This window comes from Danio rerio, chromosome 3 (genome assembly GCF_052040795.2).
Source record: "Danio rerio strain M-AB ecotype USA chromosome 3, GRCz13ab, whole genome shotgun sequence".
Lineage (NCBI taxonomy): Eukaryota > Metazoa > Chordata > Actinopteri > Cypriniformes > Danionidae > Danio > Danio rerio.
In genome coordinates, this window is record NC_141023.1 from 31,578,841 (window position 1) to 31,595,944 (window position 17,104).

A 17,104-nucleotide genomic window follows, 5' to 3' on the forward strand; every position below is an offset into this window, starting at 1 on the left:
TGCAAGCTCAGTTCTGTCTTTTAATGGAGCATTTAATAAAAAATATTGTTTACTTGGTGAAAAAAATCTGAGCCAGTGCATGTCCATCTGTGTTATGGTGTTCAGACAAAGGATATGTTACAAAGAATGTAATGTAATGTTATATTTGAGAAAATAAAAAGAGTCTTATATTATTAATTTAATTTATTTTTATGATTATTTTATTAGTTATAACCCATCCTCACATCTTTGAAGATCCCTTGAAAAAGTAAGTATGGCAGACTGTAATAAGCATGCAAGGACCACTTCACAAACAATTGGTTTCTCCTTACTAATGATGATCTCGCATCAGTTGTATCAATTTGTAGATTTTTTTAATGAGAAATCTGTGTGAAAAGGAAGAGTGGTACTTATTTAACAGTATAATACCTGACTGACCTGTTTAGCCAACAATTGATAAAACTAATGTATTCAGATTTGAAGTGCATATATAAACTGTTTTAATGCATGATTTAGTTACAACGTGATGCCACTGAGAAAGATAAAAATAAAAAATTAGGTTCTGTGCAATATTATTATTAATGCAATAATAATGTAAAAAAAGTAATAGTCTTTAAATATACAAAGAAAATTGTTATATGTGAAAATGGAGACTCAATAAATACATTCTTATGTCTACTAAGCGTGAAGATAAATGCTATACCAGACTAATCTTTTCCATTACAGATAGACAATTTAATAATTAAAACCTTATCAAAAATCAAAATATATAATACTTAATATAATCTTTTATAATCAATAATAATAATTAAAAAAAACTAAAAGATCTTGCCGTGTGATGCTTCATGTTAATTCACCCTATATTATTCTATGATCGTCAGTTATAAATACAGGTTATTTGCATATATTTTTCCATAATGACCCTGAATTTATGAGGACCAGTAAAGTTCACATTGCATTATTTTATTAAAGGAGGTTCAACAAGTTCAACTGAGGTAGAACAGTATATACAGTTGAAGTCAGAATTATTAAAGCCCCTGAATTATTAGTCTCCCTGTTTATTTTTTCCCCTAATTTCTGTTTAACGGAGAGCAGATTTTTTTCAACACATTTCTAAACATAATAGTTTTAATAACTCATTTCTAATACCTCATTTATTTTATCTTTGTCATGATGACAGTAAATAATATTAGACTAGATATGTTTCAAGACACTTCTAGTGACATTTAAAGGCTTAACTAGGTTAATTAGCTTAAGGTTGGGGTAATTAGGCAAGTTCTTGTATAATGATGGTTTGTTCTGTAGACTATCAAAAAAATATATAAAATAAAGGGCTAATACATTTTAATTTTTAAAAAAATCAAAAACTGCTTTAATTCTAGCCGAAATAAAACAAATAAGACTTTCTCCAGAAGAAAAAAAACATTATCAGACTATCATACACCCGGTGCAGTGTGGTGCAAGGCGCGGCGCAGTAGTCTTTCAGTAGTTTCAGCTTGGCGCAAGAGTCGTTTTGAGGCGTTAAGCTACGCTGTTTAAATAGCAAATGCATTAGCGCTCAATTGTGCGCCCATAGGCGTTCTGGTCTAAAAAGGGAGGCGTTCTGAGGCGGACCGCTGGAGCGTTGCTATTTTAAGAAACTATGATAGATTTTTCATTAGACCAAAACAAACTCGGTCTAAACTCAGGCGCAGAGTTGCACCTTGCTTACGCACTGCTTAATACACACAAGAGAGCAATAGGCAAATATCTTTACATATGAAAAAAATTTAATATTAAGGATATATATATAGGATATAATAAGAATTGATATAGAATATAAATATAAAGGATTAAAATATTACAAAACATATTATTTTCTAGCCTACATAAATATGTAAAACCACTGCTTTTATGTCTTCATCTCGGGAGGCTTTTTCAGTTGATTCATAAAAATTTACTTTTGTATAATGTTATTATTATTAGAAGTATTATTTAATATATCCATATTTAAATTTGTTTTATTAAAAACAAGCTTAGATTTGCCCACCTGTCAGACCCCAGACCATATGGGGCACAGCATGTGTTTTAGGATATAACTCAGGTTTTTGAGCACACTTGGTCATTATTGTTCATTTATTCATTTGCTGGAAATTAGAACTGAAATTAGAAATAGTTTTAAAACAAATATTTGCGCTTAACAAACAAACTCATTTATTTATAGGCTAATTGATGTCTGTGCGTAAAGGTTTCCCTATCCAAGAGCGAATGTGAAAGTAATCCATTATCTCTCATTCTCACGCAGTAGATGCTCTGTTTAACAGTTTTCTGTTAAAAAACTATCAACTGTTAACTGCTTGCAAGTGAAATGCTAATTTTTTCCACTTAGACTTACTTTGCGTCCTGTAGCGAATGCGCTCTTGGCGCGACGCAGCTGGCTCTTAAAGGGAATGGGAAATGAGACTCTAATTGGTTTATTCTCAAAACACACCTATAACTCATTAAGAAAATAAACTCAACCCTTTTAGACCATGCGCCATGGCCCAAAGCAGGTTTTCCCGTCGTTAAATTGGCAAAAACGTGTTCTGACATGCCCTGAAAGCGTTTGCGCCCTGCGTTTTGCGCTCTGCGCATGGACCGTCAAAATAGAGCCCATACTGTGAACATTTCCTTGCTCTGTTAAACATTATTTGGGAAATATAAAAAAAAAAAATTCAAAAGGGGGCTAATAATTCTGACTTCAACTGTAGGCACAGAAACTGCAATGAGCAGCACTGAAAAGCAAGATTTATTGGATGAGCTTCATTTTTTAAGGTAAGTTATAAACAATTCATATATGCTGAATTTAAGCAACAATTAAATGTGGTAATTTTCACCTTAATCTTTGTTTAAATTTAGCTTATATAAAATGTTTGCAACAGTTCGCAATGAACCATTTTTTTCAGTGAGTCCTCTTGGCACAGCACAAATGAAATGTCAAGTCTTGCTGGCTTCAATTTGAGAAAATCATACACCTTTCTTTTATCCTTCCTCATTCACATGATCTGCAGAGATGCAAAGACACGTAGACCACAGATTCTGCATTTCTGATTCTCTGCTTTTCCTCAGCTCATCGCTCCTCCACTGACCCTCCTCAGGCTCGTCTAATCAGGCTCCAGACGATGAAGCCCCCTAACAGCATTCCACTGATGAAGAGGAGTCCAGAGGAGGACCAGATCATACTGGAGGAGGAGCCCAAATCCAACTCAAGGGAGAAACGGGCCAAGGAGGAGATACTATTTATCTGCAGGTATTTAAAAGAGTTTATCAATGATTATTACTCATATGTATTCTAATGCTCTACAATAGAGAATGGGAATGTGTCATTACAAATAGATCTATGGGTTTATTGAACACTGACTTGCAATTAATGGTAAGTTGGTTTAGGTCACAATTCATGCTATTAACTACACTGAAAAAAATTCATTGGATACTACTTTTTTTTAAGTAAGTGCTGGCAAGAATTTATATGGGCTGAATTTAAACAAATTAAGTTAAACATTACTAATTTTAATTTGGTTGTTTAAATTCAGCCCATATAAATAGTTTGCAATAATTCCTTTCATTTATTAATTTTCCTTCTTTCTGCTTGGTCCCTTTATTTATAAGGGGTCGCCACATGGTCTGTTAATGGTCTGTTAATACTGTGATTACTGTGTACTGTCCGTTAATACTTTGAATTGTGAACTAAACTAAAGTGTTCTTCAATAAACTGTAAGCTCACACACCAAAATAAGGAAAAAATCATATATGAGAATGTTATCTTGCTGCAGCTCAATGATACCCTGTCACTTATGGATAGGCCCACACAAAACCTGCACATACAGAAATACATAGATTTCCACAGATGTTTAGCCCATCATTGAGTCTATTTATTTACTTGTGTAAATGTGTGTAAATTTAAATCTATTCAGTTTTTAAATTCATTTCAGTAATATTATTGACTAATATGAAAATATTCATATGATAAAGTAATATTTACTTTATTAAGAACAAATATTATTAAGAACAAAGTAATATTTTCTGTCTTTTAGCAGATATATAAGAGACCTGCTTTGTTTACCAAATAAGCAGATCTAGTTGGATTTGCATTAAATACAAGTTAAAAGGTATTATTTTTTTTATTTCATATATTAAGTTTTTAATTACGCCACTCCCAAAGTCTGGGCCTATTTTGGATTAGCTTGTTCATTTATTCCCAGTTCATCCATTTATTCTGCTCAATTGTGCTCAGCTTCTCTAGCTAATATGGAATTCATATTTTCAGCTTTTCAGACACACAGGGCATTTTTAATAAAGATATTTTAGACAGTCTATTTTTATGAGTGTTTGCTATATTTTTAACTGGTATAAATTGGTCTGTTTTTTTTCTGTGGTGATTTGTATTGCTTTACATTGTGTGCTTCTGAGTGTTTAAGAAAATTTGGCAGATTCCATGATGCAGATTCCCATCCTCTACAAGTATTTTCCATAAGTCTCTCCAATCATACCCATCCTCCCATATTGCAGATCCAGGTCTGTAGGTTATCCTTGAAATAATTCAGTGTCCAAGACACAAAGTCAGGAATGGAATTGCCAATAATCTAAATAAAAAAGGAAAAGGAAAATAAAAAAACAAACAAATGCAAATGCAAATGTATAAAACTGCAACTACAGCTATCGTGCAGAACTCTCTTGTTTGCACATAAAGCTTTACTGGTGGTGTGTTCAACCCCCCTCAATAACAACAGTTCTTGATCTAGCTACACATCCAGAAGTGACCTATGTATATAATCTTTGTAAATATATAATCCTTGATGCTTCGTGATGACTGCAGCTGAACAAATAGTCTCACAGGACAGTTTCTATACAGTTTTGTCATTTCTGTAATTTACATCTAGATCCATCTCGACTTTTGCTGTTTTCGCTGTCTGTCATTGTTAAATGCAGCTAATTTGCATGTAAAGGTGCCTATGAAACGGTTTATTTTTATTCTGAACCAAAAATCTTTAACAGGTTACAATAAATGATATTGGCCATTTTTAATTTGACATTTCAGACTAATCCTAGGGACACAGAAGACTTACAGTATATTATGTTATATTATTGAAATGGGCATAATGGATGCACATTAACACTTTGAGCAATAAAACATAATGAAGGTGAGGTAAAGAAAGTTATGCATACCTTCACAATTGTTTTTCCAACAACACAGATCAGGGAAGCAATTTTTCCCCAGGTGATACCATCCTTAAACACTTTGTCTGCAAGTCTCTGGAAATGCTGTCTGTCCAGCACGCATGCAAACCTATCAGTCAAGCTGAAACCAAGCACAATTTTATTTGTTAACTTGATTAAAGTTAAAAATAAAATACTCAATTTCTACATTACGTTCACTTCAGCAGCTTTGCAATTACATCAGACAGCTTAAATGTTTAGGGTTAGAATAAGCTGTAGCCTACTAGCAATGGTACTTACAGTCAGTGAACATCTCTTGGGGATCATCAAAACAAAAGGTAGCTTAATCAAAGACTGCTGAAATGTGTTTTACAAGAATTTTACAAGAAAATAATATTTCAGGTTAAATTTAATGTGTTACTTGCTATTTGACACAGTGGCTCAGTGGTTAGCACCGTCGCCTTACAGCAAGACGATCGCTGGTTCTAGTTTCGGCTAAGTCAGTTGGCATTTGTGGATTGTTCTCCCCGTGTTGGCGTGGGTTTCCTCTGGGAACTCCAGTTTATAGTCCAAAGACATACACTATCATACACTATAGGTGAATTAAATAAACTAAATTCTCTGTAGCATATGAGTGTGTATGTTTCCCAGTACTGGGTTGCAGCTGGAAGGACATCCGCTGTTTAGACATATGCTAGATAAGTTGGTGGTTCATTCCTCTGTGGAGACCCCAGATTAATAAAGGGACTATTCATTCATTCATTTTCTTAGTCCCTTTAATAATCCGGGGTTGCCACAGCGGAATGAACCGCCAACTTATCCAGAAAGATTTTACACAGCGGATGCCCTTCCAGCCGCAACCCATCTCTGTGAAACATCCACACACACATTCAATTTAGCCTACCCATTTCACCTGTACCGCATGTCTTTGGACTGTGGGGAAACCGGAGCACCCGGAGGAAACCCACGCAAAGGCAGGGAGAACATGCAAACTCCACACAGAAACGCCAACTGAGCTGAGGTTCGAACCAGCAACCCAGCAACCTTCTTGCTGTGAGGCGACAGCACTACCTACTGCGCCACTGCCTCGCCCTAGAGGCACTATAAGCTGAAGAAAAATCAATAAACTAACCATTTATTTACATGCTTGTGAAATGTTGCCTTATAGAATGGATTACCTCTGTAATTGTTTTAGCTCCAGCTACTTTTTTCAAACTCTGTGCAACAAATATTTTTTGCTCCAAGAATGTTAGTTCGTTGAATGTTCACAGAATGTTGTTTTTATGTTTTATGTCAACAAAAATTCGTTTTTATTACATAATACAGTGACATAAAAAGAGTTTCTTACTTTATGAATGTTGGGTCTCGATCTACAACATCACCGATTTGTAGAATGACTTTAGCAATCTGCTCCAGAAGTTGCTCCTGATCATCATTCATTGGCTGCGTCTCAGGAAGAGAGGGCACACTCATCCCTGCCCTCTCTATCTGGCCCGTAAGTGATCTGAGAAGATGAATGAGGAAGAATCCATGATATGACTTACAAGAAAACCAAAAATAATAAGGATATCATCGATTCCTATAAAACTTAGTCCATACCAGGGGGTTAATCGTTGGATAACAATGCTACAATAGGCTAAATAATGATAAACTACGATCAAACTAAATGTTGCATACAATCATATAACTGTAAACTTAGACCTTAATTATGACTTGTTTTTAAGGATCAACATGACCCAGGGGCATGTCCTACTTGTAAAAGTGTACTACACGTTTTTATTCTAGTTTTATCCTAGGCCTAAATGTTTTAAAGTAATTATTTAGTCTATTGATTGTATATTATAAAGCCATCAGCTCGATAACAAAGAAATGTAAAACTTACCTAAGAACAACGTTGTTTGAAAACTGGCCATCTTTAAGATAAAAAGGTAAATGTCAGTGTACTGCTCTCTGTTCCCATCTTTGGAAAAATAATGGATAGACCTGCGGTTCCAATACCTGATGCCATGAATTGACTGTTTTTCTATCGTACTCCTTGGTCCTGAGATCGGGAAGCCGAATGTCCGCTTCATGCGTCTACAGACGAAATTGTTTTTTTGCAATGGCTCTAGCCTGTCTTAACGAAAAATTCTAACGAGTTTAGCAAGTCTTTCAATAGCCTGCTATAAAGCAACTATATCAAGTTCCGCAAGTTCATTTGTTCCGCATCTTACCTCTTAGGCAAATTGAAAATAAAAGCGAAACAAACAAGTGATATTTCAGACTACCCCCAAAATACAGTTAAAGTCAGAAATATTAGCCCCCGTTTATTTATGTATTTTTTCAATTTCTGTTTAGCGAAGAAATAATGTTTCTGTTAAATTGATTTATTTTTTATTTGCCATGACAGTAAATATTATTTGACTAGATATTTTTCAAGACATACAGCTTAAAGTGACATTTAAAGGCTTAACTAAGTTAATTATGTTAACTAAGCAGGTTAGAGTAATTAGGCAAATCAATGTATATATATATACACACACACACACACACACACACACACACACACACACACACATATATATATATATATATATATATATATATATATATATATATATATATATATATATATATATATATATATACAGTCGTGGCCAAAAGTTTTGAGAATGACACAAATATTGGTTTCCCAAAGTTTGCTGCTAAACTGCTTTTAGATCTTTGTTTCAGTTGTTTCTGTGATGTACTGAAATATAATTACAAGCACTTCATATGTTTCAAAGGCTTTTATCAACAATTATATGACATTTATGCAAAGAGTCAGTATTTGCAGTGTTGGCCCTTCTTTTTCAGGACCTCTGCAATTCGACTGAGGATGCTCTCAATCAACTTCTGGGCCAAATCCTGAGTGATAGCGACCCATTCTTTCAATATCACTTCTTGGAGTTTGTCGAATTAGTGGGTTTTTGTTTGTCCACCGCCTCTTGAGGATTGACCACAAATTCTCAATTGGATTAAGGATCTGGAGAGTTTCCAGGTCATGGACCCAAAATTTCAACGTTTTGGTCTCTGAGCCACTTAGAAATCACTTTTGCCTTAAGGCACGGTGCTCCGTCATGCTGAAAAATGCATTGTTCTTTACCAAACTGTTGTTGGATTGTTGAAAGAAGTTGCTGTTGGAGGGTGTTTGGTACCATTCTTTATTTATAGATGTGTTTTTGGGCAAAATTGTGAGTGAGCCCACTACCTTAGATGAGAAGCAACCCCACACATGAATGGTCTCAGGATCCTTTACTGTTGGCATGACATAGGACTGATGGTAGCGCTCACCTTGTCTTCTCCAGACAAGCCTTTTTCCAGATGCCCCAAACAAATTAAAAGGACTTCATCAAAAATATGACTTTGCCCCAGTCCTCAGCAGTCCATTCGCCATACTTTTTGCAGAAGATTAATCTGTCCCTAAAGTTTTTTTTTTGGAGAGAAGTGGCTTCTTTTCTGCCCTTCTTGACACCAGGCCGTCTTGAAAAAGTCTTCGCCTCCCTGTGCGTGCAGATGTGCTCACACTTGCCTGCTGCCATTCCTGAGCAAGCTTTGCACAGTTGGCACTTCGATCTTGCAGCTGAATCCTCTTTAGGAGACGATCCTGACATTTGCTGGACTTTCTTGGGCACCCTGAAGCCTTCTTAACAAGAATTGAATCGCTTTCATTGAAGTTCTTGATGATCCTATAAATTGTTGATTTAGGTGCAATGTTAGTAGCCACAATATCCTTGCCTGTGAAGACATTTTTATGCAACGCAATGATGGCTGCACGTGTTTCTTTGCAGGCCACCATCGTTAACAATGGAAAAACAATGATTTCAAGCATCACCCTCCTTTTAACATGTCAAGTCTGCCATTCTAACCCAATCAGCCTAATATAATGATCTCTAGCCTTGTGCTACAAGACAATTACTGAAATGATCTCAGCAAGTCCTTTAAAGACAGCAATGAAATGCAGTGGAAAGATTTTTCAGGATTAAGTTAATTTTCAAGGCAAAGGACTATGCAATTCATCTGATCACTCTTCATAACATTCTAGAGTATATGCAAGGCAAGGCAAGGCAAGGCAAACTTTATTTATAGAGCACAATTTAACACAACCGTAGTTGATCCAAAGTGCTTTACAATAAAATAAACTAGACAATAAAACTAAAAATAACTGGTATTAAAAATACAATAAAATATATTTAAAAGTAATACTAAAATATAAATAATACAAAAATAACATGCATGCATCAGTCAAAGGCAAGAGAGTAAAAATGTGTCTTTAAGTTAGATTTAAAAGCATCCAAAGAAGGAGAGATTCTGATATTTAGAGGGAGACTATTCCAGAGCCTTGGGGCCGCAACACTGAAAGCTCCATCACCCTTTGACTTGCAGCGAGACCGAGGGACAGACAAAAGAAACTGATCATGTGATCTTAAGAATCTACAAGCTGTATATGGCCTAATAAAATCGCTGACATAGGCCGGGGCAGAATTGTGCAAAGCTTTATAAGTGAAAAGAAGAATTTTAAAATCAACCCTGTATTTTATAGGTAGCCATTGCAATGAGGCAAGGACAGGGGAGATATGATCTCTTTTCTTAGTTCCTGTTATTAATCTGGCGGCTGCATTTTGGACCAACTGTAGCCGAGAGAGTGTTGACTGAGGTAGGCCAATATACAAAGAATTGCAGTAGTCTAACCGAGAGGAGATTAAAGCATGGGTTATGATTTCTAAATCTTTTTTAGAAAGAAAGCGTTTAACTTTTGCCACCAATCTAAGCTGGAAGAAACTGCTCTTCACAACCGCATTTACATGTTTGTCAAACTGCATGAGTGGATCAAAGATAACTCAGAGATTCTTGGCGTGATTGTGCAGATTGTCGTTTAGGGCTCCTAGCTGAGTTTTAATTGAATTGTTGGTAGCAGCAGGACCTAAAATTAACCCTTCTGTTTTGTTCTCATTTAGTTGCAGAGAGTTATTTGTCATCCAGGTCTTAATGTCGGTAAGGCATAGGAAAAGATTTTCTAATGATAAATCTTTTCCTAGTTTGATTGGAAAGTATAGTTGGAGATCATCAGCATAGCAGTGATAGCTTATGTTATGTTTGAGGAGTATTGAGCTTAAAGGAAGCATATAAAGAGAAAATAAAAGAGGGCCAAGAATAGATCCTTGTGGAACACCACAATGAATAGGTTTAGGGGGTGAAGTAAAGGATCCAATATTTACAGAAAAAGATCTCCCCTTTAGATATGAGGAGAACCACTGCAAGGCAAGGCCCTGAACCCCAACAACAGACTCAAGTCGTCTCAATAATATGTTGTGATACGGTATCAAAAGCAGCGCTTAGGTCTAAAAGTATTAAAATCGCAGAAGATCCAGAATCCATGAAGAGTAAAATGTCATTTGTGACCTTTAGTAGTGCAGACTCAGTGCTGTGTTTTGCTCTAAAACCAGATTGGAAGGGGTCTAGAATATTAAAAATGTCCAGATTTGAGGTCAATTGTGAAAGCACAATTTTCTCTAAAACCTTTGAGATAAATGAGAGCTTAGATATGGGCCTGTAGTGGTCAGGCACAGCGGGATCAAGATTAGGCCTCTTTAATAGAGGCTGTACAACAGCATGTTTAAAGACATCTAGAAAAAACCCCGTTTATTAAGGAGCTGTTTATTAAGGCTAAGAGGGAGGGGCAGATTGTATCTAAAACCTCTTTAAAAAGACGGCAAGGCAGTACATCTGAAGGACAAAAGGTGAGTTTCATCTGAGAAATTGTATTAAGTAGCTGAGAAGAAGATACAGGCTGAAAATTTGTGAAACTGTTTGATGGAGGGACCGAATCAGAATGATCTATGTCGGTGGGAAAGAGGTGTGATTTAATATCTTGTATTTTCTGAGCAAAAAAGTCAGAGAACTTTATGCACGTCTCCAGATTGACAACAGGAACAGAGCACATAGTTGGATTAAGAACTGAATTAATAGTTTTAAAAAGGACTTTTGGCTTACTTGCACTTTTAGCAATCAAATTTGAAAAATATTTAGATTTAGCCTCACTGACCGAGTCTTGATATGAATTTAGGCAGTCTTTTAAAATCTGGTAGGAAACCTGAAATGCAAACTGCTTTTATAAAAATTTAAGCAGCAACTTTTCCAATTTCCAATATTTATGTAATTCTCAAAACTTTTGGCCACGACTGTATAGCCTATATAATAAAGCTTAAGGCGCTAATAATTTTGACCTTAAATGGTTTTCAAAAAATTAAAAACTGCTTTTATTCTTGCTGTAATAAAACAAATAAGAAAAAATATTAACAGACATACTGTAAACATTTCCTTGCAGTTAAACATCATTTGGCAAATATTTAAAAAAGAAAATAAAAGGGGATAATAATTCTGACTTTAACTGTATACCCCCAAAATACAGTTGAAATAGTTTTTATGTATTATGTATCTCGAGACGATGTGTGTGTATGTGTGTGTGTCTGTGTGTATACATATATAAACAAAGAAAATTATATATAAAGCATTAGCCTATACATCTTATGAATGTTGATAAAATAAGGTTTTCATTGATGTACACAATGCTTTGATAGGACAGTGCTTGGCTGAGATACAACTCTTTGAGGGTTCAAAAAAATTCTAAATACTGGGAAAATCACCTTCTACTTGTCTAAAGTGCTAAGCAATGTACACTACTAATTAAATAAATTGATATATGCTGTAGGAAATTTACAAACTTTGTTCACGGAACAGGACCTTATTAATATTCTTATGAATTTTGCCATAAAAAAATAATTTATCATTTTGACCCATGCAATGTATTTTTGACTATTATTACTTTTGGCACAATGTTTGTGGTTCGGGACCACAAACATTTCATAGCCTATAATCATCTGTGATTGATAAAAATGATTACTGCTGTTAACTTGCATTTATGTTTTCAAAAACTCTGAAATCAAGGGCACTTTAATCTCATTCATTGCACATTACATGCATAAACAAAAGAGTCGACGAAACAGGTTTTATAAAACTTTGGGCAAGCTTATTGTCTAAGTTCTTTTCTATCTGTCTTGATCATGAATAAACACATTTTTTAACTCGGTTATATTATTAAATATATTTTCTCACAAAATACAAAGTATAAATACATATAAAATAGGAGCATATTACAATAAAAAGAGGCAAATTACAAAATCATTCTGCACACCATCATCTTATTGCCTTTGTGGTTTCTCCAATGTTCATCATTAAGAAAGTTTATTGTCAACTTGTGTGCCATCTCCATTCTCCCTCTCTTTCAGGTTTTCTGAAATCTCGAGACGATGAAGCCACCCAGCAGTAGGCCACCAGTGAAGGCAAACACAACTCCAACGTAAGGAGAATATTTTCTCATTGAAGAACCAGAAAATTGGTCAACAGAGAAACAGGCCAGTGCAGGGATACTGTTCATCTGTATTAGCGAGAACAAACAGTTTAGTTATAGATGGCATACTCTCAACAATACTGTTCAACACATTTTTATGAAGCACAAAAATGAAAGACAAAGTCAAATGCTTCTTTAATGTCTTAAATATTGGGATTTAATGTGAGTTGTTCCTTCATTGCTTCTTACCCATCCTCCTACTGTGCGAATCCACTGCAACAGATTCCTTTTGAAGTAATCAAGACTTAATGATAAAATATCTGAAACAATTCTGGGTAGGCGAGCGACGACCATCTATAAAAAAGAAAGAGGGCTTTAAAGAAGAAAGACTGTAGGCCCGTCACAATAACAACTTATCAAGCAACACAGAATGATGACACAGCATATTGATGACACAGCATATTGTATACAGTATATACAGTCCTATTGTATATATAAATGTATATAAATATATATGTTTATACAACAGTTCTGTCTGGTTCTTGAATCTGATTGGCTGATAGCCGTGCGATATTCCTGTAATAACAGCACTTGGACAGCGTCCTCACCCTTCTGTATCACTACGCCCACATAGAGTGACAGCAGATCAATAAACTCACTACAGTTTGACAAATATTGCAGCTGTTGGACAATATAATGTATTTTTCAGGCTTTTTCAGGCAAGAATTGTTTACATCATGAGAGTTGTTTTAATTGCAACTATGCAGTTTATTTATAAGGATAGTGCGTACTTTAAAATATTTATAATTTCAGAGATACAGTGCGTCAGCATTCATCAGCCTGTCTTACTGAGCAGAGTAAAAATGGTTGACCAGGGCTTGACGTTAACTTTTTTGATCGCTAGCCAGTGATGCTAGTAGATTTCCAACATTACTAGCCACTCGCCATTTTCACGAGCCACACTTTTGTTGTTGGGGAAATATATTTTATATGCATAAATTTGACTTTGACATGCTAAAAATTACTTGATTTAGATGCTGTGTTATGTCCACATTCAATTCACTTTCTGTGTGTGTTGCGTATGAGCTTTCTCAGTTTGCATGAGCAAATGGGTTGTGTCGCTTTGCAATTAGTTTTTATTTCACAGGACTTTTCAGGGCTCAAAATTAAGGATTTACCCAATTTATCTCTGACCACACCAAAAATAAATAAATCATTATTTTTTAGTCACAAATTTTAAATGTGTGAAAACAAGCAAAATATATCTGTATACATGTATATGTATACATTCAAAACTTTTTTTAAAAAGCAATTGACATTTAAAAAAGAATTCATGTCGTGTATCTAAAATATGCAGGGTAATCTGTCTAGTTAAACCATATTAACAAAAATAACATTAAGCAAAAGAAAGCAGGTAAAAAAAAACATACTATGAATGTGATAATGAGAGGATGATCACGCACACACAGTTAATGTTAGGCCTGTCAATAATCTATTAAAAGAATAATTAAAACAAAAGCAGTGACACTGCTGCTTACAAAAGGATATATATATATTTTAATCTTGAGCTCCTAAAAGCAGCAGGACTGTGGGTGCATAATTATCGTTTTTGTCCAGTCTATTTCAAAGAGAATCGATCGCACTAGTTGTGTTTCCTCTAGGTACGGTTGCTTCGTGCAACTAAATGGGAGCGTGCAAGCTTTTTAACAGTCGTGCACATCAAGTCACCCGTGTCGTGCGAGTGATCATCCTCTAATTCGGTTTTCAGCTGCTTTCTATTGCTGATCAAATCATTATTACTGGTAAGGTACATTCTAAGTCAATCTCTCTCTTTTTTGTATGTTGCAGTGTTGTTTTTATACTATAGTAATTGTAGTTTGTTGAGTGTGAGATGGGACTCACATATTAGGAATGTACTGTATGTATTTTGTGTTGGCCACTCTGTATAACCCTGAGTTACTTTTTGGTTGCCTTGGTTTTTTTGGTTGCGGGGTTAATTATTGTGATCTCCTAATTGCAACAGAGAAATACTGGGAAATATCTGTAGACTGATGACATTTCATGCCGTTTAGCCTTATAATCTTAAAATGTGATCAAAATCAGCTATTTTGTCATCACTTTAGACATTATGCTAGAGAATCGTTCAAATACTAGCTCTAAAGTAATGTTGGTGAATTAGTAATGGTTTCTGCTGTCCTGATGTCAGCTGCAGATGTGAATAAATGGCAGAACAAAGTAGTTCCTCATACAAAAGGGTTTTTAAACACTCGCGTAAATACACGATTATGCAGATGAACTGTTGTATAAATGCAACATCACACTCGTAGCACTGCGAAGTGGCTGTATATCGTCACTGGTGGAACACTAAGCCTCCATCAGTGACAATATACAGATATATCGCACTGCTGCACGTGTGATATTGCTCATATATATATTAAGTAGATTAAAACATTTTACCAAAGTATTACTAAAACTATTCAACAATCCTGAAATACATTTTTGATCCACTTAAAATGACTATATACCACAGGTGTCAAACCTGGAGGGCCGCAGTTCTGCACAGTTTAACCCTAATTATACACACCTGATCAAACCAATTGAACGCTTTAGGCTTGTTTGATAACTAGTACAGATAGATGTGTTGAAGCAGGACTGGAACTAAACTCTGCAGGGCTCTGGCCCAACAGGAATTAAGTTTGACACCTCTGCTATATACTGACTACTGTACAAACATTTAACATATGTGTGTGTGTATGTATATATATATATATATATATATATATATATATATATATATATATATATATATATATATATATAATGTTAACAATGTTAACACAATTTTAGAAGGATATTTTCATTCTACATCACTGGTGTCAAAGTTTATATTATGACACTTAAGTTTTAGGATCAAATTACAGCATCTAAATGACCTTAAGAATGAGAGGTTTCTCCCCTTGTTTATGCTTATTTGTATTATTATGCTTTTGTACAATTGCTATGTAATCAGTAGCCTAAAGTGGCAAAACATGCTGTAAAACCACTAATTCGAAACAAAGGATTCATAAAGGTTTTGAAGCTTCATGAAGCAGTGCTTTGAAAGCAGCCATCACTACCATAATCATTACACATTTTATCATATTTTTTAAAAAGGCAATATAAACTAATCCAATACCTTGGCTGACAGTTTTCCAACAGAATAAAACAGCACGATAATTCTGCCCCAGTTGATCTGGCCATCTGTGAACACCTTTTCCACAAGTTTCCAGAAACTGCTTTTATCAGCTACCTTTACTAAGCCATCGATCATGCTGTGAGATTAGAACAACAGAAAGAGAAACCAGGCATTTAAAAATGGTTTAGACAAAAACAGTACTGCTTCAGATTTAGATCTCAGACTGACTCGTTAAATGCTTGATCCTGGTCGAGTTTGTCACCGATCACTTTGATGGTGTTCGCCAGCTGCTGAACCAGAATCTGGTCCTGGCTGTTGCTTATTGGTTTAGCTTCAGGAAGAGCTGGAGGAGCTGCATTTCCTTCAGTCACCTCCATCACCTCCATTAGCTCCTGCCTTACTACCCTGAAAGACATTCGATTTGTCAACACCTCATAAACTTGATGCAACTTAACTCAACATGATAAAGCCAACACTGATGTTGGTATAAAACTGTAAAACACCGCATCAGTCATAAAACAGTCATCATCCTGTTCCTGTAAGTTGCCCTGTAGAGCCCATTCATCTCTTGACCTTACAGTTTGTCAAATAGTTCCTGTAAATCATTTATTTATCCCCTAGTGCTATTAGAGCAGTACTTTCTTGCTTGCTATTTGCTGTTTCTTACATGTGGTATTCAAATTAGAAAGGCATTAAAAAGCTGAAGCAAGATTAGGACTTTTTACTATGTTACTACTTTACTGTGTAAAAAAAATTTGAGGCCTGTTTAGACTTTCAGCTGAACAATGCATTACAGAACTCCTCATTACGGCTGTTTCAGTGTTTATTCAATTATCACAGTAGATAAGAAACTTAAAAAGATAAAGTTACACATGTTGTTTCCTTAGTTGCATGATGTTTGTCGCATGCCTTAACATTTAAAATACATCAATTAATTCCAATACTAAATATGGAACAAGTCAAATGTTTATACTTATATACTTAATAATAAACTTATCAATTAATCAACAAATAATCAACAGAAACGTACCCTATTAAGAGTGCCTCTCCAATCTGATCATCTGTAAAACAAAGAGAAACATTATTAATCACAAACATTTAACATGACTAGAAAATTACAAACAGCCTACAATCACTTACCCTGTGAGGCTTCACAAGCCATGTCCGTAAATATGTCTTATTTTGTTGATTCGTTTAGTTTTTAGGTAATATTTTTCGGCTAAAACGTGTATGGGGAATCCCACTGTACTTTACAACAACACAACTTCAGTCTCCAGTTTCTATCTTTTGGAGGGCGACGCCTTCCGCAAGTCGCATTTGTGTGCCGCATACGTCATCAGGCGGCCACAATTCAAAAGGTTTAAAGTGAAATAAACCACATATTATTTTCAATCTTTCTTCAGTTC

At 35.1% G+C, this 17,104-nt stretch overlaps 2 protein-coding genes across 3 annotated transcripts; both read right to left on the bottom strand.

Annotated features, from left to right (window-relative positions):
• Positions 1–928: 928 nt before the first annotated feature.
• Positions 929–7,387, bottom strand: LOC100534669 (bcl-2-like protein 1). 2 transcript variants are annotated; one of them, NM_001442895.1, is given in 7 exon segments: positions 929–1,359; positions 1,556–2,613; positions 2,665–3,241; positions 4,488–4,580; positions 5,164–5,296; positions 7,037–7,067; positions 7,153–7,343. In NM_001442895.1, coding segments are annotated over 5 exon segments (417 nt in total). In that variant the 5' UTR covers positions 7,163–7,343; the 3' UTR covers positions 929–1,359; positions 1,556–2,613; positions 2,665–3,091.
• A 4,711-nt stretch (positions 7,388–12,098) lies between these two features.
• On the bottom strand, positions 12,099–16,986 carry baxb (BCL2 associated X, apoptosis regulator b). The gene is given in 6 exon segments (NM_001013296.3): positions 12,099–12,610; positions 12,773–12,877; positions 15,699–15,834; positions 15,927–16,103; positions 16,729–16,759; positions 16,839–16,986. Coding segments are annotated over 6 exon segments (624 nt in total). The 5' UTR covers positions 16,861–16,986; the 3' UTR covers positions 12,099–12,457.
• Between the last annotated feature and the right edge of the window lie 118 nt (positions 16,987–17,104).

What these genes read in the sequence shown, in the direction of transcription:
- LOC100534669 (XM_087241989.1), bottom strand. An exon ending in TTGGAAAAACAATTGTGAAG is followed by an intron (nt 4,581 to 5,163) that starts GTATGCATAACT and finishes TTTTTTATTTAG; the next exon opens with ATTATTGGCAATTCCATTCC. An exon ending in TCTGCAATATGGGAGGATGG is followed by an intron (nt 3,242 to 4,487) that starts GTATGATTGGAG and finishes AAATACCTGCAG; the next exon opens with ATAAATAGTATCTCCTCCTT.